The 21,471-nt window shown below is 48.8% G+C and overlaps 8 protein-coding genes across 8 annotated transcripts; 5 read left to right on the top strand and 3 right to left on the bottom strand.

The window, feature by feature from the left end:
* Positions 1–1,025: 1,025 nt before the first annotated feature.
* GIQ15_05246 (uncharacterized protein) lies at positions 1,026–2,271 on the bottom strand (the record flags this gene model as incomplete). Its single annotated transcript, XM_033552663.1, has 4 exons — positions 1,026–1,361; positions 1,417–1,611; positions 1,671–1,965; positions 2,078–2,271. 4 exons carry the CDS (start codon positions 2,269–2,271, stop codon positions 1,026–1,028), a joined length of 1,020 nt encoding a protein of 339 aa, XP_033406393.1.
* Positions 2,272–3,115: 844 nt separating this feature from the next.
* Positions 3,116–5,328, top strand: GIQ15_05245 (uncharacterized protein; the record flags this gene model as incomplete). Its single annotated transcript, XM_033552662.1, has 2 exons — positions 3,116–3,284; positions 3,335–5,328. The coding sequence occupies 2 exons, from the start codon at positions 3,116–3,118 to the stop codon at positions 5,326–5,328; spliced, it is 2,163 nt and encodes a 720-aa protein (XP_033406392.1).
* A 662-nt stretch (positions 5,329–5,990) lies between these two features.
* GIQ15_05244 (uncharacterized protein) lies at positions 5,991–6,953 on the bottom strand (the record flags this gene model as incomplete). Its single annotated transcript, XM_033552661.1, has 3 exons — positions 5,991–6,444; positions 6,508–6,809; positions 6,888–6,953. 3 exons carry the CDS (start codon positions 6,951–6,953, stop codon positions 5,991–5,993), a joined length of 822 nt encoding a protein of 273 aa, XP_033406391.1.
* A 1,085-nt stretch (positions 6,954–8,038) lies between these two features.
* On the bottom strand, positions 8,039–8,560 carry GIQ15_05243 (uncharacterized protein; the record flags this gene model as incomplete). Its single annotated transcript, XM_033552660.1, has 1 exon — positions 8,039–8,560. The coding sequence occupies one exon, from the start codon at positions 8,558–8,560 to the stop codon at positions 8,039–8,041; it is 522 nt and encodes a 173-aa protein (XP_033406390.1).
* A 782-nt stretch (positions 8,561–9,342) lies between these two features.
* GIQ15_05242 (oxidoreductase) lies at positions 9,343–10,883 on the top strand (the record flags this gene model as incomplete). The annotated part of the gene is made up of 5 exons (XM_033552659.1): positions 9,343–9,622; positions 9,709–9,804; positions 9,923–10,317; positions 10,458–10,545; positions 10,666–10,883. The coding sequence occupies 5 exons, from the start codon at positions 9,343–9,345 to the stop codon at positions 10,881–10,883; spliced, it is 1,077 nt and encodes a 358-aa protein (XP_033406389.1).
* Positions 10,884–11,394: 511 nt separating this feature from the next.
* GIQ15_05241 (uncharacterized protein) lies at positions 11,395–12,861 on the top strand (the record flags this gene model as incomplete). The annotated part of the gene is made up of 4 exons (XM_033552658.1): positions 11,395–11,743; positions 11,815–11,997; positions 12,167–12,560; positions 12,663–12,861. The coding sequence occupies 4 exons, from the start codon at positions 11,395–11,397 to the stop codon at positions 12,859–12,861; spliced, it is 1,125 nt and encodes a 374-aa protein (XP_033406388.1).
* A 4,544-nt stretch (positions 12,862–17,405) lies between these two features.
* GIQ15_05240 (HPP family protein) lies at positions 17,406–18,381 on the top strand (the record flags this gene model as incomplete). Its single annotated transcript, XM_033552657.1, has 2 exons — positions 17,406–17,672; positions 17,746–18,381. 2 exons carry the CDS (start codon positions 17,406–17,408, stop codon positions 18,379–18,381), a joined length of 903 nt encoding a protein of 300 aa, XP_033406387.1.
* Positions 18,382–18,928: 547 nt separating this feature from the next.
* On the top strand, positions 18,929–20,956 carry GIQ15_05239 (ATP-binding cassette sub-family F member 2; the record flags this gene model as incomplete). The annotated part of the gene is made up of 3 exons (XM_033552656.1): positions 18,929–19,543; positions 19,619–20,760; positions 20,830–20,956. 3 exons carry the CDS (start codon positions 18,929–18,931, stop codon positions 20,954–20,956), a joined length of 1,884 nt encoding a protein of 627 aa, XP_033406386.1.
* Positions 20,957–21,471: the final 515 nt, after the last annotated feature.

Genomic DNA, 21,471 nt, shown 5'->3' with positions numbered 1-21,471 from the left:
ACCATATCGATTATCTTCAGGCGTGAAGCTGGTAGCGTAGGGAAATCATATATATTCGTACCCATTGTGGGGAGGGGGCGCCACAATCGCAGCACCGGTCATTCCCGTTGGCCTTTTGGATAACCTGGAGCTATATATTGGCAATAACGCCGTGGTCAGTCTAGCTCTTGTCCACTGCGTATAGGGTCGGCGTATAGGGACGGGTGTAAGGATAGACGTACTTTACTCCTTGTCTCCGGGTCGACTTCCCACAACTTCGACATTGCGAAAGATTAACCCCAATTCTGTAAACGAGAGGAGGATAAAGGGATATAGCGAGGTATGACCGAGCGTCTGGCAGAGATATGGCGAGGACGGGATGCGCTTCCCCTGGTCCTGGACGTTCGTAATGCCGCGATGTCGTGAGTTCGTGAGTCGTGAAGTTGGTGAAGTTCGTGATGCTTGAGTTCAGTAGGCGACATCCCACAGTGGGACGCAGGACTCCACTCGAACCAACGGATACAAGGGCCGTTGAAGCCTTGAGTTGCGTAGTGCGCGGGTTGGACGTGGAGAATCGTGTTGGATTATAGATCGGGGGATGTTGTGGATGGATGTCAAGCGTCCAAGGTGCAGGTTAAGCGTTAAGGACACGACATCAATAACATCAATAATACCAGCAATATTTACGCTACAGAAGACCAAGAGGCAGTGACATATGATAGATCATGTAAATTCGTCATTTTAATCGAAATTTTGATTTCTAAAATACATCATAGAAGCGGCTAAGAGCCATGAGAGAAAGAGAGGATAGGGTCGTAGGTGTCGGTGATCAACTCGAGACAAGAGGGTACGTGTTGACCTTCCAACTGACGTCCCCGTAGGCACCGTAGACGATGGCCCAGGAGTAGCTAAGAAATGCCAAACAAGTTCTTTTTTTTTCACGTAGAAATATTGATCAGGTAAAGAATGCCGAATACTTCCAATACTCATCCAGCCAGTTGAGACTGATGGTCCTCCCTGCATTGTTCGAAGAGTGTGGTGGTGATTTAGGCGGTGGCCGTGGCAGCGGCAGCGGCCTCTGGCTCAGCCTCGGCTGCTGGAGCCTCAGTCTGGCCTTCAGCCTGTCCGTCGAGGAGTTCGTCCTCCTTTCCGGGGCTGTCGATGGCGACCTTGACAGCAATTTCACGGCCGTTGACGTCCTTGCCGTGCATCTCCTGGACGGCCTTCTCTTGAAGAGCTTCGGATCCGAGGGTGACGAAACCGAAACCACGACCCTTACGGGCTTCACCACGGGCCTGGAGTTTCTTGACCATGAAGTGAGGGATGGGGCGGAGGGCGATCTTGGATGAGGTTGGCTCGTAAGCAGCGAAAAGCTCTTTCAACTGTTGGGTGTTAGGAATAAATGTTTACGTGATACATGACGGGGAAACCACTTACTCCTTCCTCAGTGAGATCGTATGGGAGGTTGGCAACCATGACCTTGGTCTTGGAAGGAATGCCGTCCTCTGGGGGGCCACGGCGGCCGCGAGGACGACGGCCCTTGTCCTGGGCGTCTCCCTCCTCGACGTTGGTGGTTTCGGTGAGGCCGGCCTGTTCGGTGGTCTCTCCCTCGGTGTGGCCCTCCTCAGTCTTCTATGAAACAACGGTTAGCATACGGTGAGACAGACAAAGAAGCAGCAAACAGAACGTACACGTCCACCACGGCCAACACGGCCGCCACGGGCACGGCCACGACCGCGTCCACGTCCGCGGTTGGAGTTTCTCTTGCGTCCCTCTGTGCCGCTGGTGCCTTCAGCGCCACTGGCACCGGCCTCCTTCTGCTCCTCGGGCTTGCGGGCGAGCTGGACAGAGACCTTACGCTCGAGGATTTCCTTGCCGGTCAGAGCTGCAATAGCATCCTGAGCTTCTTGGGCGGTAGCAAGGTCGACAAAGGCGTAACCAACAGGGCGGTCAGTGCGAGGGTTCACAGGGATGGACGTGCTCTCACTATTCTCGTCAGTACAAACATAACAAATGACAAGCAAAGTACAAGTAGAAGCGTCGAGATGAATAGTTCACATAAAGATGGACATTCACAAGACGTTCATGGTAGACTCACACACTGAAGCCCTGGAAGAAGTCCTTGAGCTCCCCCTCGGTGGTCGCATAGGCGAGGTTCCCAATGTACAGACGGCGGCCCTCGTCGGCAGAGATGGCAGACGGGTCGGCAGTGGTAGCAGCAGGAGCACCGTTGGCATCACTGATGGTGACGGAGGCCACGTTATCGGCAAGTTCATTGACGGCAGAAGACATGTTGTCGCTTTGGTTGGAGTTGACGCGAAGATTGCGGTGGATGTCGAAGTTGAAAAGCAAAAGCTGCCTCTTGGGGGACTTGAAGAGGGGGGAATGGAAGGGTCGCTTGGTGCCCTAGATACTGGAAAACGGAGATCCGAAAGATGAGAAGTGTGCTATCTTGAGTCGACGGAGATGGGAGAAGAGAAGAAGAAAAAAGAAAAGAAAGAGAAAAGGTCGAGGAGGAGGAAAAGGAGGACAGCTTGCCCACGCTAGCCACATCGGGCATCACACTTCATAACTACGAGTATACATCACCACTTCATCACCACTTCATCACACTTGACTATAGCTATTACTATCCATGATAACAGAGATGAGACAGATATCTATGATAACAGACGAGAGTACTTGTATTATTATCCTGTTATGTCAGTTATCAGGCTGTAGAGCTCACTACAGCGTCAGATAGTCTACTAGACACTAGAACTGTGTCTATGATCAACATATCAGACAGCCTGATATAGATGACTACTAGTAGATGTCTGCTGGTAGAGACTACTGGTACATCTACTGGGACATCTAAAAGACATATGATGATATCTAATGATATCTGTTGATAGCATAGCGACTATAGTGTTATGTTGATAGTCTCACCAGCCTCACAATAGAATGTAAACAACAGACAATGGGCTTTGCTGGGAACTCAGTGTTACCAGCCGCCTCTTTTCTCCTCTGCTCTCCTCCCTACATCTCAGACTCACTCTGATATCCTCCTAGAGACTCAGCCTGAACTTCATCTTCCCTCTCTAGCTTCAAACAGCCCTCATATCAGAGCAGCTATCTTGACACCAGTCAACTCACCATGTCTCGAGCTACTTCAATACCGAGTGCTATACCTTGCTACGTTGTCGATGATGATGACGATGATATCCAGATTGTGGGTGTCAACAACTTGAATCCTCAGGCCAGCAGCGGACTCAAACTCGGCGAATATCATCTTGACGCTGGGACCGTCGATATGACACCAAGGGGTACGTCGTCTCCTGATATACTCATAGCTTCTCATACTGACTGCTTATAGCGGTCTACTTCAATGCGGACTGTGATCCTCGCTATTTTGCAGATCAGTTCCACGCTCATGCCTCCCAGCAGGGGCCAGAGATAGACGCGATGGCACCAGTTATTACCATCGGTGAAAGCGCTTCGCCAAACCCCGATTTGGTCAACCCTCAGCCTCCATCTGATCGTCGTTCCGTCACGGCAGAGTCTGGGCCTGCATCTGTATCAGGATCGTCCCTAGATGGGTCTGAATCCGGCTCGTCCCTGTCTGGTTCTGAATCTGGCTCTGCCTCCGACTCAAGTGAGACGCAGACCGTCTTGTCTCAGCACACCTCTTCCAACGGGCCTCCTGCTCACAACACGGAGCCTAACGGGCCTGAATGGATGGGACTGGCCTACAAGAACCTCCTCGGCGTCTTAGTTGGTCCAAAAAACTGTGACGTGCCCGATGAACCGACAAAGCTACCACCAGTCTTCTTCAGTGATCTTGCTAACGCGCTTGTCTCGAACTTCCCCTTTGAAGAATTTGCTGCTAAGCACAATTGTACCGTCGAAGATGTCAACCATGCTCTTATTGCTAATGTCATTGCCCCATTGATCAAGTGTCAGTCAGTCGATAAAGGGCAGATGCAAGCTAAAGCCGACGCCATCTTCGATCGATGGATACCCAAAACTGAGTCCCAGGCAAGCGCAGAGTCTACCCCTATACAGACTTTTGCTATCAAACCTGAAGGCGATCAACAAACAATCCCTGAGGCGGCACCGCAGCCACTTACACCTACATATACGCCCACACATGTACCTACAACAGGCCCCGTCGAGGAGCAAACTAGTACATACTATGATAGTAGTGAAGATGCTACATACTCTGATGTATCTTATGAACAGCAACTTCACGTGCAGGAAGAGGCCGCCCCGACTCAGGATCCCAATACCCAGAACAACATTGATTTCGACGCCCAGCAGACACCCATATCTCAGGAGCAAGACAACTTTGAAGTCCAGCACCAAGTCAATGTTGAGCTCCAGCACCATGCCAATGTTGAGCTTCAGAACGAGTTTCAGCACGGGGATATGGCCAACCCTCTCTCTGAACTCACCCATGAAGAAACTATGGCACTCGCACATAATCTCCTTGCTGGTATTGCCGAGTGTACTTTTGGGGGCGATGATAGCTATGAAGAACAAAATGTCCAGACTTCTCCTATTCCCCAGGTTGTTCAAGCTGCCCAGGCTCCTCAAGTCCCTCAAGCCACTCAGGCTCCTCTAGTTTCCCAGGCTCCAGACGTGACTATCGAAGCCCCTCCGTCTAAGTCTCCAGTTTCTCCAGATAATGTCCGGACCCCGACCCCTCAATCTATCCTGAAGAACTCTAAACGCGCTCATCAGACTTCTGATCCTGAGGACCAAAGTCCCCTAGCCCAAAAACCTCGTAAGCTGCGCCAGGACACCCCCCGTCCAACCAAGAAGGTCAGATTCGACCACTGGCCCCCTTCCCCCAGGACCTGTGCTAAACGGGGCCTCCTCCCGCTACCCAAACTTCACATGAACCCGGAAAATAGCGAGAAGATCAACAAGATGAAGGTCCCTGCCAATCCAAAGCCATACGTCCCATTGACTGACGAAACTCGCGTCAAACGCCACAGAGTTACAGTTGGCCCGTTTGGCAATTACGAGGAAGTCTCTGAGTACGAAGAGGTTGATCCAGGCGTAACCCAGTTTCTACTCTCTCAGGGCCTCCCGATTGACCAGCAACCTCGCAAGAAACGCGAATTGACTAGTCGAGACCATGAGAAGATAAAATCCGTCCGTAAGAACCTGTTCAATTTTGTCTTTGAATTGCAGGGGAAACATATGGATCGAATGGGTCTGCCTCGCCCACCAGGTCCGGAAGAGGCTATTGATGAGGGAGATGAGGAGGCTGAGGCCCCTGAGGACTTCTACTTTGATGATGAGCACTATGGACAAACTGAGATGATGACGATTAAACTCGACCACAAAAAAATTGTATTATAGTGTCAACTGTACCATGTCTTGTTTTTTGACTGTACTTAATGGAATGGAATTGAATAGTTGCTTCTACCTGTCATATGTTATCCTTTATTCAAGGGTTAAATACCAATTGCCCTGTGGCTGTTAGATTAAGCCCAAGTAAAGGGTTAAGTGTTGGATGGTTTTTTTAAAGATTCACAGCAGATACAAAAGGAAAGTCCAATCCCTTGGTAAAATATATAAGCTAAGTACTCATTATACAAATTCCGTACTATCCAGAAGGTATCTCTAATCCCGCTATGATTTGTGATAAAAGATAAAACACAACGGCCGCGAACCTTCGGAGACCTGCTCAGTTCCCATCTAGCAGTAAATCCAACAATCATAAAACGATAAGAGAGAGCAGATCAAATCAGATTTATAGTCATATCTCAGTCTTCTGAAAGGGATGGAGGCTCCAAGAAAAGAAAAATTTCACATAAACCCATTCAGCATAGCGCCTCCCAATTCATTAGTCCAGGTCATGGATCGATAAAAGAACAAAAAGTAAAAGCGGACCAAAATATAGGTACGCCGACAGAGAGCAAAGGATATCCTTCGAAATCTTTATAACACAAGTAAAGAGAAGACAAATAAGAACAAATGGGTACAACCTGTACATAGCTCAGAAATCAAACAGGGGGTATTTATCGGTTATAGGTATAGTCGCCAGATACTTCTGACCGGTGGCCGCCGTATGCTCCTCCATAACTTGTATCGAAATCGCTCATCGAGCTTCCTGCTGGTGGTAGCGGGCTTAGTCTAGGCGGCTGGCTGCTGACGTTCGACGCTGTAGGGTCGTAAGACGGTGGAGGGCGATGGCTGCCATGTGGGCCTAGATCGTCTACCTCGCTGTTATGAAGTAAAGCGTACTCGTCCTCGTCGTTTTGACGTGATGGTGGTCCGCCATGGAAACGACCAGTTCGGGACTCGGGGTCTCTATCGTCATCGTCGTCAAAGTCATGTGCTGGGTTTGACGAGAATGCAGCTTGCGCGTGAGCAGCGAATGTAGGATCTGAGCCATCGTAGGGCATTGTTCCTGTTCGGCGGTACTCCATCACGTTCTTAAGTGAGAGGAGGGTCGTTGCAATGAAGATGATGCTATAGCGAGAGCCCACCGTCAGCTTTCAACTCCTTCAATGAATACTTGAAGTGGGAACTCACAAGACAAATACGCCTAAAACGGTAGTTCCAGTACTCAGTCTGCATTTTGTTGGACTTCCGAATGCAAAGACATCACAGCCAGATTTATTCTTGTTTTTGTCCTTGTCTTTGTCCGTATCCCCCTTGCTGCCCTTGCTGATACCTGTGCCCACGTACGTCGCCGTGGCTATCCAGGCTGCAAACCACAGCAGCGTAAAGAGACCATCGACGAATGCAAAGGCGTATACGTTCCCGAATTTCCTGATCCGCGGCCACATGGGAACAGCGGTCAAATATACGATTCCAGGGATGCTAACCCAGCACTAGCAACAATAAAGTGTTAGCAAGCTTGTTACTACTTCAGAAACACCCGCAATAGTGCAGACACGCAAGCAACATACCAGGATAAAATAATATACTGTCCTGCCATCCGTCTTCCCAGGCTGTGTAAAGACCGCAATTGTCATTGCCCATGACAGGAAGATTATGAACGCCTGGACGGCATGTATAATGGTTTTCGTCCTCGAACTGCTGAAATTCGGTAGTCTCATCATTTCTCCCCAGCCCTCGGCCTGTGTGCAACCCTGATCAAACGATGGAGACTGCTCTCTCTGGTGTTTATCGGGGTGAAATAGAGGGTGGTAGATCTGTATGAGTTCGTTCTGTTTACCTGGGAGAGCCCGGTATCGACCAAGAATAAACAAACGACTTTTAGATGGAACGCTTCGTTAAGAATGAGAGCAGCAAGAATATCCGACAGCGAGCGAGCGTAGAATGACCGTCAACGCAGGGTAAATAGCAAAACCATCGCAAGGCAGCGTTCTATCCTGGGGCTGAGCCAGGCTTGAGGGAAAACATCCAGCTCTGGAGTTTACGGGCTAGGAGATACACAGCTTGGCGCAGTCTCCATAGTGACGACCCGAGACAAACAGCCACTCTTCACTCCCAACAGGACCAGGACAGACGGCTTCAGGCAGTCAGACAGCCACTTCCAGGGTTGCCGCCTGGCCGATACCTGGATTTCTACCCGTGAGTCCAACCTAGATTTATCCTCGAACTGATCCTGCGTACTCACTGCACAGTAGGATGCGTATACAAACAGCCCGAAGTGGCTGCGCCTAGGACGATGTTGACGAAGCAGTGGCTGAACTTCAACTAAAAATAGGCCTGGCGCTGCGTATCTCCACTCGCAGAGGTTGATAGACGGCTGACGGGTGAAGAGGCAGCTTTGTCCTGGGATATCGCAGCTCGAGTCCTGATCTGTTTACAGCGGTGGCCGTCGACCAACGAGACGATCAATTCAGTACAAAGGTCTTTACCGAAGACTTAAGGGCCTATTCTATCCCTTCCAAAGGGCAAGCCTAGGGATAAGCCAAAGGGTAGATCTAAGGATAAATCCAGGACAGACTTGAAGGTGATAGAATAAGGTCAATTAGAGGGTGCCTATATCTAGTCTCTCCATAAATCTCAGGCCCTTGAGGACTTGTGGTAGGGACCTCTGTAGAAGTTATCATTCCTATGCGAGATACCCTTCCCACGCTCTATGAGCCCCTTAGTTGACACGCAGGTCATCGATATACACCTCCGGCCTCCCACTCCGCGCATCTATAACAACCGTCCCTTGGCCAGCTGGACGTGGACGACCGACAAGAACCGAATAAGGGTGATCTGCCCGCGAGATTCCCATAGTCGTCAAAACATCGTTTATTATTCCCTTCTGGCCCGGGAGGCCTGTCTCGCCGTCTAGTACCGCATAGATCACCCATGCCCAACACGCATAAAGCGGGAACTTATCTCGATGGCGAGAGATGAATTCTACCAGCTCGACTACCTTCTCCTTCATGTTCTTGTCCCCGATATATGGGTCGCTGTCGTATATTGTGGGCCGCGGGAGGATGTTCGCCATGACTGCCGCATGGTCTGAGATGATGACGACGGCGGTGCAGCCGTTGAGATTCTCTGCGACCAGGCAGTTGTGCCTAGGATCATCGAACTCGATACCAACCACCATGTTCAGCATGACGTTGGAGGTTGTGGGGAGGTTGTGAACTTCCTGGAATCGCGAGGGTGCCATTGCAAACGCCAGGTATGTGGTTTCTCTCGTTAGACACTTGGTGGCTGACGTACCAACGAATCCAGTAGTAGGATATAAAAAAAAATCAAGTATACAAACTAAGTCGCTTAACTCTAGGATATGCACGGCGCTTTCGAACCGACATCAGCTATGGAAGTTTCGGGTTTGTCTGAATATGATATGAAGAAAGAGAGATAGAATCATCAGTGTCTGTTATATAAGAAAGCGATAGTCCATGTACTTAGCTATTCAATAGAAGCACCCCGGGACTGATTTTTAGTAACTGCTGGCATGGTTTAGACTGTTTAGGACTGGGTATGTGAGTACTCGATTCTGCATGTTCATGGTTCTTCACTTCTTCACTCCTGAGCTACAGGGGATGTCGCTTCGATGGAGAGCAGGATAGCACATCTGCAATAACTCGTTATATTTTCATACTAGGTGACAGCTCCTTATCCCATTCTTTAGTTAAGTAGACGGAGTAGACCTTGGATGGTTTATTATAGAAGCCATGCATTGTTTACCCTAGGACCATAGAGAACACATAGAGTTATGCCTAACACTAGGTTGAAGCCTAATAAATGAAGCTCTTGGTTATAAATCCGGTTTAAATCCACAGAGCTGGCATCATCGGCCTGGATGTTAGAAATACTACTTTAATCAACTGTTTATAAGACGGGGAAGACGCAACAGCCTCACTTTACACCTATTAGAACAAGAATAAAACACCTTCTAAAAGGACATAGTGCTATCCCTGCACCGTCGCCCCTCATCCCACCACCATGACTACTAAATATAACGTCGGCGTTATCGGCTATGGACTCAGTGCAAAGGTCTTCCATATTCCCTTCATCAGCGCAGTGCCTGAGTTCAAGCTCTATGCCATCGTCCAGAGGACTCCGTCAGCTTCCGATGATGCTCAAAAGGACCATCCGGATAGCAAAATCTATCGAACGGTGGAGGATCTGGTAAACGACAGCGCCGTCGATGTCGTCGTCGTCACAACCACTCCTGATAGCCATTACTCTTTAACAAAGCTTGCTCTAGAGGCGAACAAGCATGGTACCGTTCAAATCTTGCCCTGGGGAACCCTTATGCTTTTTATGGTGGACTAACTTGAGGCTCGCGTGCTTCATTTACTATACCAGTCATCGTCGAGAAACCTTTCACTCTAACTCAGAAGGATGGAGACGACTTGATAGAGCTAGCTAAGAAGCAAAATAAGTTACTCACTGTTTATCAAAGTGAGTAGAATGGCCCTGTCGGTTACTCTAGTAGCTAGAAGTCTCACTTGTATATACCGTACACGAGTTGCCGATTAAGAGGTATAAAGATGGTATATGCTAACGGATATTCTGGCAGACCGAAGATGGGATGCGGACTTTGTGACCGCTACAAAGCTCATCAAGGATGGCTCCCTGGGCCGTGTTGTCGAATTCGAGACTCACTTTGACCGCCATCGCCCTGAACTGACCATCAGGAAAGCGTGGAAGGGGAAGCCTACCTCATCCGGTGGCTCCATCTATGACCTGGGCACCCATCTCATAGATCAGGCTGTTCAATTGTTTGGTCTTCCAAACCGAATCACTGGGTTCATCACTGCTCAGCGTGAAATTGACGCGGAGGATTATGAAGACTCCTTTACCGTGCTCCTTCACTATGACAGGCTGCTAGTGACTGCTAAGAGCGCCGTCATTAGCCCTGAAGAGAACCAGTTGAGGTTCTGGATCAGGGGTGATAAGGGCAGCTTTAAGAAGGTATGTCTTGGTCATGTCAATAACATTCTTCGCCTTCTTTTGAATTTAGCTTGCCCAATTTCGAGGTTTTATTTACTTTTTTGTTGCATACCATATTGGTACGGGTTAACGAAGGTGGCTGACCCGTTCTCTATCTATAGTACCACCTTGACCCTCAAGAGGACCAATTACTGGCCGGAGTGAAACTAGGGGACGGCCAATTTGGCCGAGAGCCTGGCGAGAAGCATGGTAAGTCATTTCTTCGGCTTAGCTACCCTCCGCTATCGCACGAAATCATATCACTGCATGTCGTGGAACAATAGAACCATGGTTGCTGACCGCCCTACTTCGTTTACGCGGGCCGTATAGGTGTCCTTACAGCTTCTGTGGATGGAAAGTTCTCGTCGCATACTGTCCAGCCAGAGCCACCAACTTATGTGGAGTATTACCGTGTGTTTGCAAGGGCGCTCTCTGGACAGGGTCAAGTGCCTGTAAATTCAGCTGATGCCAGTGCCGTTATTGGTTTGGTAGAGCTTGCAATGGAGAGTTCCAAAAAGGGGATGACTCTTCCCGTCGTTAAGAAATAGAGTCAGTGGTTTTTAGACTCGCTGGTTCCAGATGCTGCACTTTAACAGGCAAATATGCTTTCAACTTTCCTTCAAGAGCAAATGTGAATGGCTCAACAAATGCATTTTCTAGTTTCACGTGTTGGCACGCAGGAAAGGAGGAAGGGATACAAAGGGGAACTAAGCATGGGTTGACTCGATATACATATTCAGCTGCTTCGGTCTGAATGGTATTATTCGACTGGTATCTCCTTTTCTGTTGATGATAGCCATAGCTGGTTACTAGCCCCTGTGCTCCTTGAATTGTATATAACGCGGAGGCTATGACTTTCATCATACTAGGGCCACACCACAAAGCCCCTTCTTCAGTAACGACTCAAGTGAAATGTGCCTGCTTTGAACCCCTTCGCAAGCTTGTGGAAAGAGTGAGAAGTGGCAAGATATCGATGGGCAGAAGTCTGGTGCCATCGTTAGATGTCCGTCCTTCGCCAACTTCAACTTCATCAACTTCTAACTCAACTCGCGAGATTCTATGATGGCCAAACGAGTACACCGAGAGCTTGGGCGATACATGTATCCTCACAACCCATACACTGCAACTGGGAATAGTACACCCCGGTCACGTACTGCTTATCCTGTTAAACTCCCGTTGAGTGTACTGACTTTCCCCGTTTCCCGCCAGCATCCTATTGTACCGCGCTGGAGTGTTGTTTCAAAGTACATAATAAAGCAGCTTGATGCGGCAAAAATCCCATGGGTTGCTGTTGAGTGCTTTCAGCGGCGACAGACGCGTCAGAAGAGTGAAGATAGGGATGACACAACGGTAGTTATTACCGTGCAGGGGTTCCCATACATAACTCATGGGATCAAGGAGCTGCTCCGTAAAATACATAAATATTCAGGCATGTCCTCCTCTATCATATGAGTTTGCATGGCTAATATGTGGTATTAGGTGGCCTGTTTGTCGAGCTTGCCGAAGGGCAGATTTGGAGCGGTACGGGGGAGACCTTCAGAGATCCGTACACGTCGAGTCCTATCCCCGATAACTATCCTCATCTCCAATCGTATGCTCCGGAACCACGTATGAATGGATGTATCGGTGTTGGTGGTAACGAATGCGCGACTGAAGCATTCGGTGCGTACCTTGAGCTTTCACAGGAAGGCCGGCCAGTCAAGATATGCGGTTTAACTTGTCACCACTCTGTCCGGCCAGGCGAAGGTAAAGTACCATCCGCTAGCGATTTGGGTTGGCAGCATCTAAGCTCTCATAAAAAAGGGGTTGCTAAATACTGACATTTAACCAGAGGCAATTGACAACGAGACTGGGAAACATATCACGATCCAGTATCCAAGTTTGCATGACCACGAGATGGCATTATCGGAATTATCAAAATTGGGATATACGCTGGATACTTACCAGCACTCACCAGGTGACGGTGAATTAGTACAAATGGTGAAAGAGGTAGAGCGATCTGGCAGAGATGTTGGCACAATTCTTGTTTCCTCTGGCATAACAATATCTAGCCTTGGACAGTGCCGGCTCGACTGGGCCCTGATCGACTTATATCCAGGACGAGTTGGAACGAACGCAGTTGTACCATACTATGGCCCTAATGATGAAAGTATTAAATACTGGTCTTCACCCTCTAGCGCCGACAGTGTCTATCTGGCTGGGCGGATGGTATGGCCGGCCAGGGGGTATATCAATGGGCTCCGTAGCTTTGTGTGCTATAGAGATGCACCTCAAGAAATGAGGACAGAATAATGGGCCATTGTTGGCGGGGCGAACGGGTATTTCAGTCAAGGAGGCGACTCGGGCACATTGGTTCTTGGATTCTGGATTGATGATGCCGTTGGTGTAGTCTGGGGCGGAATCGATGGCGGTTGGGCAAACCGGGAGCCAACGTACATGACGCCGTTGCGTGTCATCGCCAACAGCATCAAGGAGAAGACTGGATACAACGTTCGTCTTTTGCATGGTGTTGACATGATTATCTGATTCTTTGGCCTGTGTTATTGTTATTTCTATCCTGAACCCTAACCAACTACCCCTGTGCCTCGAGGAAGAACCATGATCCTAGTTCAGGCTTGAAACCTCACCGTCGAACGCCTTTCCGGAAGCTCTTTTTAGCGCCCTATTTGTTTTGCTAAAGAGTTTAATTCCTAACCTTTAAGCTTATCCTTTCGTTTCCCTTGCTAACTGTTATAGAAGGGCGATTCTCTGGTCCGTTGACGAAGTGCTAATTGCTAAGTGCATCGGGGACACTGTTCCACGGAGCAGAATCTCCACGGACGATGGAAGAACTGGAATACAAGAAACAACTCAACCGTCTAGATGCTTATCACGCCGTTCAAGCAAGATAATAAGGTCCAGAAAAAGCAAACATGAAATGTGATCTGTGGATTCCAACAGCGACTCCTCCATATACCCCCATTTGTACCGGGTACTCCGTACCAACACTATGAGTACAAAGCTACCTCCAGGCTGAAGTGCAGCCAACTACCGACATCTAGAACACGCATCTACCAGTCAAGCAGCGCGCAGTTTCGCTTGTTGCAGCCATTCCATACCTTATTCCGTCCTGAACTTTTCGTCCGGGAGGAGCCAGGAGAACTCTACGCTTTCGCCCAGTACGGATTAAAACTTCTCCTGCATCGTTACGTATGTACTCCATGAGCTGGAACGTACATAGCTGGAACCACATACCCAGTGCTCGCTCTATCATTTTTCTGGTGTATCAAGTCCCCAGCCGGGCACACCGGGAATATAATATTTTTCCTTTCTTTTTTTCTCTCCCACTCTTCTCTCCCCACCCTCGAATATCGCTGCACCGGCGATCAAGAGCATGGTCTTTGGCCAGTTTCCATGGCGGGCGGCCACCTGTGCTTCCTTGTGCTACAGTTCCGTTGGTGGTGGCTTTTTTCCTCCTAGACGGGGGTGTCTCCCTACCACTTCTTTGACCATTGCGGAACCACACAGCCGTCGGTTTGAACTATGCAACTACACTCCCTACACGGATATCGCCATCATTTGTACGGGGTAGCATTCAGACGCAGATCTTGTCTTGAACAAAGAATCCTGATCTCCTGGCCCTCCTTCATCTTATATCTCTCTCTCCTTTCCGCGTCTTCCTCCTTCCAACTCCATGTATTCGGAATGTATGGAGGTAGTGGGTGTCACGGGCCCCTTGTGACGAGGAAAAAGAAAATATTGTCCCTCTCCAAGAAAAAGAACCAGAGAAAAAGACCTGGCGAAGAACAAATTGAAATAGAGATGAAAGGCCATGGTCGAGGGGAGCCTTTCTCGCTTGAAGAACTATGTTCTGCATCGTCCGTCACCATTATTCGTTCACCTTTATGCTGTCAGACACGCCCGGAACACGTTTCTTATGCATCATTCATAGGACTGTCGCCCTCAGCCTCGATTTATATATCCCTTATCTTCTCCTTTCCCCTCCCTGCCATGGGGTGGAAATAAACATACATTCAACCGAACTCAGCCTTTGGTTCATGGCTGGACATTATGGGATTACCGGTCTCTACACAGGGTCTGTTACCTCGTCTTCATAGTCCTCGTAACCAGCGGGACTTTGCGTTCGAGAGGACCTTCAGCCATGGCAGCAAGGCGGCTATGATCCTTGGGACCGCTGGAGTTTTTTCGGGAATTTCATTTCTCGTCGTCTTACTACGATGCTATGCACGATTCTATCTATTAAGACGCTGTAGGCCGGATGATGGGCTTATAGTTGCCGCGACTGTAGGTGAACTGCGGCCATCGCATTTTATTCTATAGATCCTACTCCCATTGCTGTATAGCGTGGCTGTTCTATCATCCTCGGTTTCGTTAGGTCTGTTGCGGATGGCTGATGGTGCCTTTTTCTTTCAGGTATTCTCATTCGTGTGCATAGCATTTTTAATAGACGAGTCGAAACATGGTCTAGGTGAATATACGGATGATATGTCGACTGCGGATCTTGAAAGACTAGCCTTGGTGTCATATATCCATTGGATATTCCTGGTAATAGCCAAATCGATGGTGAAACTAGCAATCGGATTCCAGTTCCTTCGCATCGCTCAGTCAAAGGGGAGTTTATATTTAGTCAAGGGTCTAATGGGTAAGTTGATTCTGGTCCTCCTCTCTTTCGCTCTAACGATTGTTTTTTACCCAGTCACTAAAGAAGGCTTGTGCAAAAGGACTCATAGCAGTTACAACGATATCACGGCTAGGACCGTTCGTGTTTCGATGCTGGCCCATCAAAGCATACTGGACATATTCGATGTCCGATGAAACGTGTATCGGGAGCAAGGCCATGTCCATTATCAGTGTAGTCATGTGTGGTTCGTACTCGGCTTCAAACCCATGCATTCTTTAACTATTTCGCTGACGAAAGGATCAACCCAACAAACAGGGCAGGATGTCCTCACCGACTTGACTCTGACAAATCTGCCGCTTTACTACTTCCCTCCAAGGCGACTTGCGCGACGTGCGGGGGTAGTCCTTGCGGGTGTCGTGGGCCTGGGATATCTGTATGCTACCTCACGCCGTGAAGCGAGAAGGTAGAAATAGAGCTGACAAGGACGATGCAGGGGATGCTGTGTGGCCATTGTTAAAATGGTTCATTCCATATTTAGCGTGTATCTGGACAGCGGTTATCGGTATGTTGGAACTTTGACAGGATAGACAAACCTTTATTTAAGCTCTCGATCTCTAACTTATTCCATCTAGAGGCGATATCTTCTTCCTTCTAAGCACGTACGTTTAGCTCCCTCTCGTCTCACGAACGGAATTCTTAGCTTGCCACTGTTCGTATAACCTCACTGCTAAACCTTTTTTCTTGTCAAATGGCCCTAGGCTCGAGCTTCATATTGCCGTTATAGCATGTTCTATACACACATTGCGCCCCATGTTTGATAGCTACAGTGACGCAACCCTAATTAGTCGGTATGGCGGCCGTGCCGATCCCAATTGCGACTACGACACTTCATCCACCAGCCCTGGCGACACTTCGAGGATACGGATGATCTCGATATCCAAATATGCACCGAACCGACTGACGTTCGACGACGATCAGCTCACTCCTTTTGATAGCCATGAAAGTAAGAACAGGGGGCCACAACGCGGTGCAAGGATGGGCTGCAGTAGGCCGGCACTGCCATCGGCATCAGCCTGTCAATATAAAGTTGAAGTTAGCGCCTCCAGGGTATCGCCAGTGTCTTATCATCTACCTCCATTCCTAAAGGACACTCAGAGCAGCAACTCTCTCCGAAACGGTGGCGGGTTGCAACGAGGTGGACCGCCGGGGATCATGTGTACGACAGACGTGTACGTTCGGATGGATAGCCCGTCGGAAAAATGAGAGTGCAAAGAAAGCCTGGCTGGCCACTTTTGGGGTTTGTATAGACTAATGATATTCTTAGTATTCTCCCGTTTTGAATTGCATGATCGCCTGAGCTTAATTGTGAACAAGCATTATAGCCACACCATTGGCCGCACATATATATACCATACTGTAGGGATCATGTAGGCTCCGAGATAGTAGATGCCGCTCGGTATACTCTGCATTAACAGAATCCAGCTAATCCTTCAGGAATTGGTCAGGATAGATCGTGCCACAGTCCTGTTTCACGGAGGATCAAAAAAGCGGTCACCACGGTGCTCCGTACACATCCCTAACCACTGCCACTTGCTCAGACATATAATGTCGAGCAGTCTTCTAGAACCCATGCTGGGATAGTCTTTAGAGATATGTTTATCTGGCATGAGAAGGATCGGCTGGGTAGTATATGGCCACCGGTAGGGTTGTGCATACAGGGATGCGCCCATCGTTCGCTGTCGTCAGCCAGGCGGGTAGGGATCAGGGCCCTGAGTGTGAGTATCCGTTTGATAGACCTTTATCCTGATCCTGACTGATCCTGATATGTGGTAAGAAGTTATGCGCTTCCCCATGCCCCCATGCCACGCCGGGAGGCTCCATATGCGGCCACGGTATTGAAGTTACCACCCCGTACCCAGCAAAGTTACGCAAGTCAAGCTTTTCGACATCAGCGGTACTTCATGCTTGCACTTAGAGTTGTGGAGACCAGAAGTACCTAAAATGGTGGGCCAGCGGTACCAGTACATCCGCAGTAACGGCAATACGACATTTCTGGATTTACCGAAACTCCGCGGAGAAAGTCAGCAAGCGCAGAGTGTTTGATGCAAAATGGTTCTTTTTTTTTCGTCCTGGAAGATCATGAACCAGCGTTCGTTCTCGAGGTTTCTGCCCCCTGCCGGCGCTCCTATCTCTCTGTCTCCTTCTCTTACAGCTTCGGTGGCATTTCCTGAGTCGAGGGACGAGGAATTGGGCGCCCCGTTCACCCGCTCTCTTCCGCAGGTTCTCCAGTATCAAAACTTAAAGAAGAACTTGGCTGTTTCTCCGATGGCTTATAGACTCTCATATTTCTCTCATCTTTCTCTTCTTTTGATCGAGATTGCATAGATTCCTTTATGACCTTTTCCTATTGCAAGAGTTGACCGTTGTTCTGCGCAAAACCCCCACTCCAATGAAGCTCCACGACCTCAGGAGGGTAGAGATCGATATCGATATCTTCCTCAACCGGTACATCCCACATCCACGATGGCACCGCTATCCGTATCCTGTGGCCCATTTCCTCGGCCACAGGCTTGAGCCGACTGAGAAATTAGGGACCCTGGTGGTTATATTCTGGACGTTTATCGGCGTGTTCTGCGGCCTGTTAACTCTTACCGCAGCCACTACTCATATTCCTTTTTTTCGGGAGCATGGGGCGCCTCTTGTAGTTGGCAGTTACGTGAGTATTCCCGTCCCTCTAGATGGTGTTCTTCTTCGTCTATGTTCTTTTAACTGACAGGATTGACATGTAGGGAGCCGCAGCGGTGCTTGCATATTGCGCTATAGAATCACCCCTTGCACAACCCAGGAATGCCATCGTTGGCCACTTCCTCGCAGCCGTGGTCGGGGTCAGCATCACGAAACTGTTCGGCCTCCATCCTCACCCTGAAGAACTCTACTGGATTGCTGGACCGCTGTCTTGTGCTGTTGCCACTCTGGTGATGAGCCTCACGAAAACCGTCCACCCTCCCGCAGGCGCCACTGCGTTACTCGCAGTTGTGGATCCGACAACGAGACACCTGGGATGGCTTCTCCTTCCGCTCATCCTGCTCTCCTGTGTCCTGGTCCTTGTCACGGCTCTGATCTTTAATAATATCGAACGGCGGTTCCCGCTACATTGGTGGACGCCCGCGGACCTCGCTCAGGCCAAGAAGGAAGCAGACTTGGAGTCTTCGTCGTCGGAGGATCTCGGAGAAGTTCACCAGCCCGCCGCTGCTGGCAGAGGCGTAAAGCAGCTGGAGGGCCATATCAGCATCAGGCCGGGGGCGGTCGAGGTGTCCGGCGGCATCACGCTCACGCCCGAAGAACAAGACTTCCTTGAACGGCTGAGTAAACGTATAATAAACTTAGATGAGAAGAGTGCATTAGACACTGCACATAAACCTTGACTAGATTAAATAGAATATGTCTCTTTCTTCTCTTTTCTTTCTCTCTTCTCTCTTCTCTTCTTTCTTCGTTGCTTTTTTTGTTTATCTCTGATGTCATAATCACATGACTTTCCACCAATGGGAACACTGCGATATCTTACCTAAGCCACTCTTTGATTTTTCACCACAGCCCGCGATTTCCACCCAGTAACAAACCCATCCACGACTCGCTCCCTCTGGTTCTCCAGCATAACCCGTCAGGAGGCCCGTTTCTTCAGATATATAGCGTGTGATAGGACTGCCTGGACCCCCCGAGACCTCTTCCGTGACGCCTTGCCTTTTCGTTGTTTTGATAGACAGCATTTCATCCCACTCTTAGGGCTTCCTATCGATAAGGCTAACCCCCCACTTCGGTATGTTCTTCCCCTTGACTTGATATTGAATTTTTTTCTTCCTCTCTCTTGTCTCTACGTTGAGGACGGATAAACACCCGAACGTCATATATCCAATCATTGCTAATATTGAATTCGCAGGATTAAAATATCCGGTTAGAAACATTACTTAGAAGATGGTGTCTGCATCCAAGGCAGCCCGCCAGGCAAAACGTGCCGCTGAGGGTGGAGAGAAGAAGAAGACTGTAACCTCCAGACTGTCATCCAAGGCCAACTCCAAAAATGTCTCGACGGCCTCGTCTGTCAACGGCGATGAGGAGGATGAGATCGAGGAGCAAGGCGGCACCAGCGCTGCCAAGATGTCCGACGTCAAGAAGTTAACAGAACAGACGGACAAGTTCGGTCTCTCCGATCGAGTTACTACTGGTGTTTTGGCGTCTATTCCATCTAGTCGAGATGTTAAGATGTCGTCCATTTCTCTTGTGTTCCACGGAAGGGTCCTCATCACTGATTCTACACTCGAGCTCACTTACGGCAAACGATATGGTCTCCTCGGTGAGAACGGTTGCGGTAAATCTACTCTCCTAAAGGCCATTGATAAGAGAGAATTCCCGATCCCAGAGCACATTGATATCTACCTACTCAATGAGGGTGCTCCCCCAAGTGATCTTGGAGCCTTGGACTGGGTTGTTACAGAGGCACAGAATGAACTGGACCGACTAGAGAAGCTTGCTGAAGACGTCTTGGAAAAGGAAGGACCAGAGACCCCCGTTCTAGAGGACATCTACGAGGTAAGTAGCTTTTCCGTTTCCCCCCTCCTGCTAGTACTATAGTTAGATGAGTGCAGGAACTGACGTCTTTAATAGCGAATGGACGGCATGGATCCATCCACTTTCCACACCCGAGCATCTCTCATTCTCACTGGTCTGGGCTTCAACAAAACGACTATCAAGAAAAAAACCAAGGACATGTCCGGTGGTTGGAGAATGCGTGTTGCGTTGGCTAAAGCTTTGTTCGTCAAGCCATCGTTGCTCCTTCTCGACGACCCCACTGCGCATCTTGATCTTGAGGCGTGTGTGTGGCTGGAAGAGTACATGAAGAAGTGGGATCGAACCCTCATCCTGGTCTCTCACAGTATGGACTTCTTGAACGGTGTCTGCACGACCATGATCGACATGCGAATGAAGAAGCTCATGTACTATGGTGGAAACTACGATTCTTACTCGAAAACGCGAGCCGAACAGGAAACCAACCAGATGAAGGCTTACCACAAGCAACAGGAAGAAATCGTTCATATCAAGAAATTTATTGCCTCTGCTGGTACATATGCCAACTTGGTACGACAAGCTAAATCACGACAAAAGATTCTCGACAAGATGGAGGCCGACGGTTTCATTCAACCTGTCGTTCCAGACAAGATCTTCACCTTCAGATTTGCCGACGTTGAGAAGCTACCTCCACCAGTTCTCTCTTTCGATGATGTCACATTCTCTTATTCTGGCGATAAAAAGGACAATTTATATGAGAACCTCGACTTTGGTGTTGACATGGACTCCCGAACTGCGCTCGTCGGCCCCAACGGTGTTGGAAAATCTACCCTCCTTCGCATCATGACCGGCAAGCTCTCCCCCACATCTGGCATTGTCACTCGCCATACCCATTTGAAACTCGGAATGTACAGTCAGCACTCTGCCGAACAGCTAGATCTGACCAAATGCGCCCTCGACTTCGTGCGTGATAAATACCCACACAAGAGTCAGGATTACCAGTACTGGCGCCAGCAGCTCGGCCGATATGGTCTTTCTGGTGAATCCCAAACCGCCCTCATGGGAACCCTGTCCGAGGGTCAGAAGAGTCGAATCGTCTTTGCCATTTTGGCCATTGAGAGCCCCAACATGTTGTTGCTCGACGAACCTACCAACGGTTTGGATATTCCAACTATTGACAGTTTGGCTGAAGCCATTAATGCGTTCAGCGGTGGTGTTGTTGTCGTTTCTCACGACTTCAGGTACGTACCCGGTTCCTCCCCTATTCCTGCAAAATTTTAAACTCCAAATACTTACCAAGCCTCATCTAGACTTCTCGACAAAATTGCCAAAGATATCATGGTGTGTGAGAACAAGACCGTCCGCCGATGGGACGGTTCAATCGGTGAATACAAAAACTACCTCCGAAAGAAGATGATTAACGCCGGCCAAGTCTAATAACGAACTGGAAATCTCTTTCCTTGTGTAATTCACTTTCTAATGTTTTGCCAAAAGCAATCATTCATCATGGCCTTTCTGAAAATTTTTGCTTTTATCATTTTCCTTTGCGGTCTCGTGGGTATGGATGGCCGCACCTCCTTTTTAACCCCCTGATCCTCTTTGATTCTTATGTACATGGGCCGTTACCCTATGTCAAGCAACCAAATTTACCTGCGCACATGGGGACTGGACTTGCTTAGATTAAACTGACATTTCTTTATGGTTTACTTGAATTTTGTTTAAAAAAGGGGGGTCCCACTATATTTCGCCTTCATAACAGGGCAAGGTAATAGAGAAGGGTGGGCAATGAAAATGAAAGATTACTTTTATACTCCACTGGTTGTTTTTATCTTTTAGAATGCTTGTCAAATATACCAGCTTCTCCGGCTAATGATAAAGCTGTATGTGAGCTCCATATATTGCATCTCAGTGCACATTTTTATCAATAAATTCAAGTAATAATCCATGAACCC

Source organism: Arthroderma uncinatum, assembly GCF_011692745.1.
Source record: "Arthroderma uncinatum strain CBS 119779 chromosome Unknown scaffold3, whole genome shotgun sequence".
Taxonomy (NCBI): domain Eukaryota; kingdom Fungi; phylum Ascomycota; class Eurotiomycetes; order Onygenales; family Arthrodermataceae; genus Arthroderma; species Arthroderma uncinatum.
Note: the sequence above shows the minus strand (reverse complement) of the source record. Positions and strands in the feature narration are given on the sequence as shown.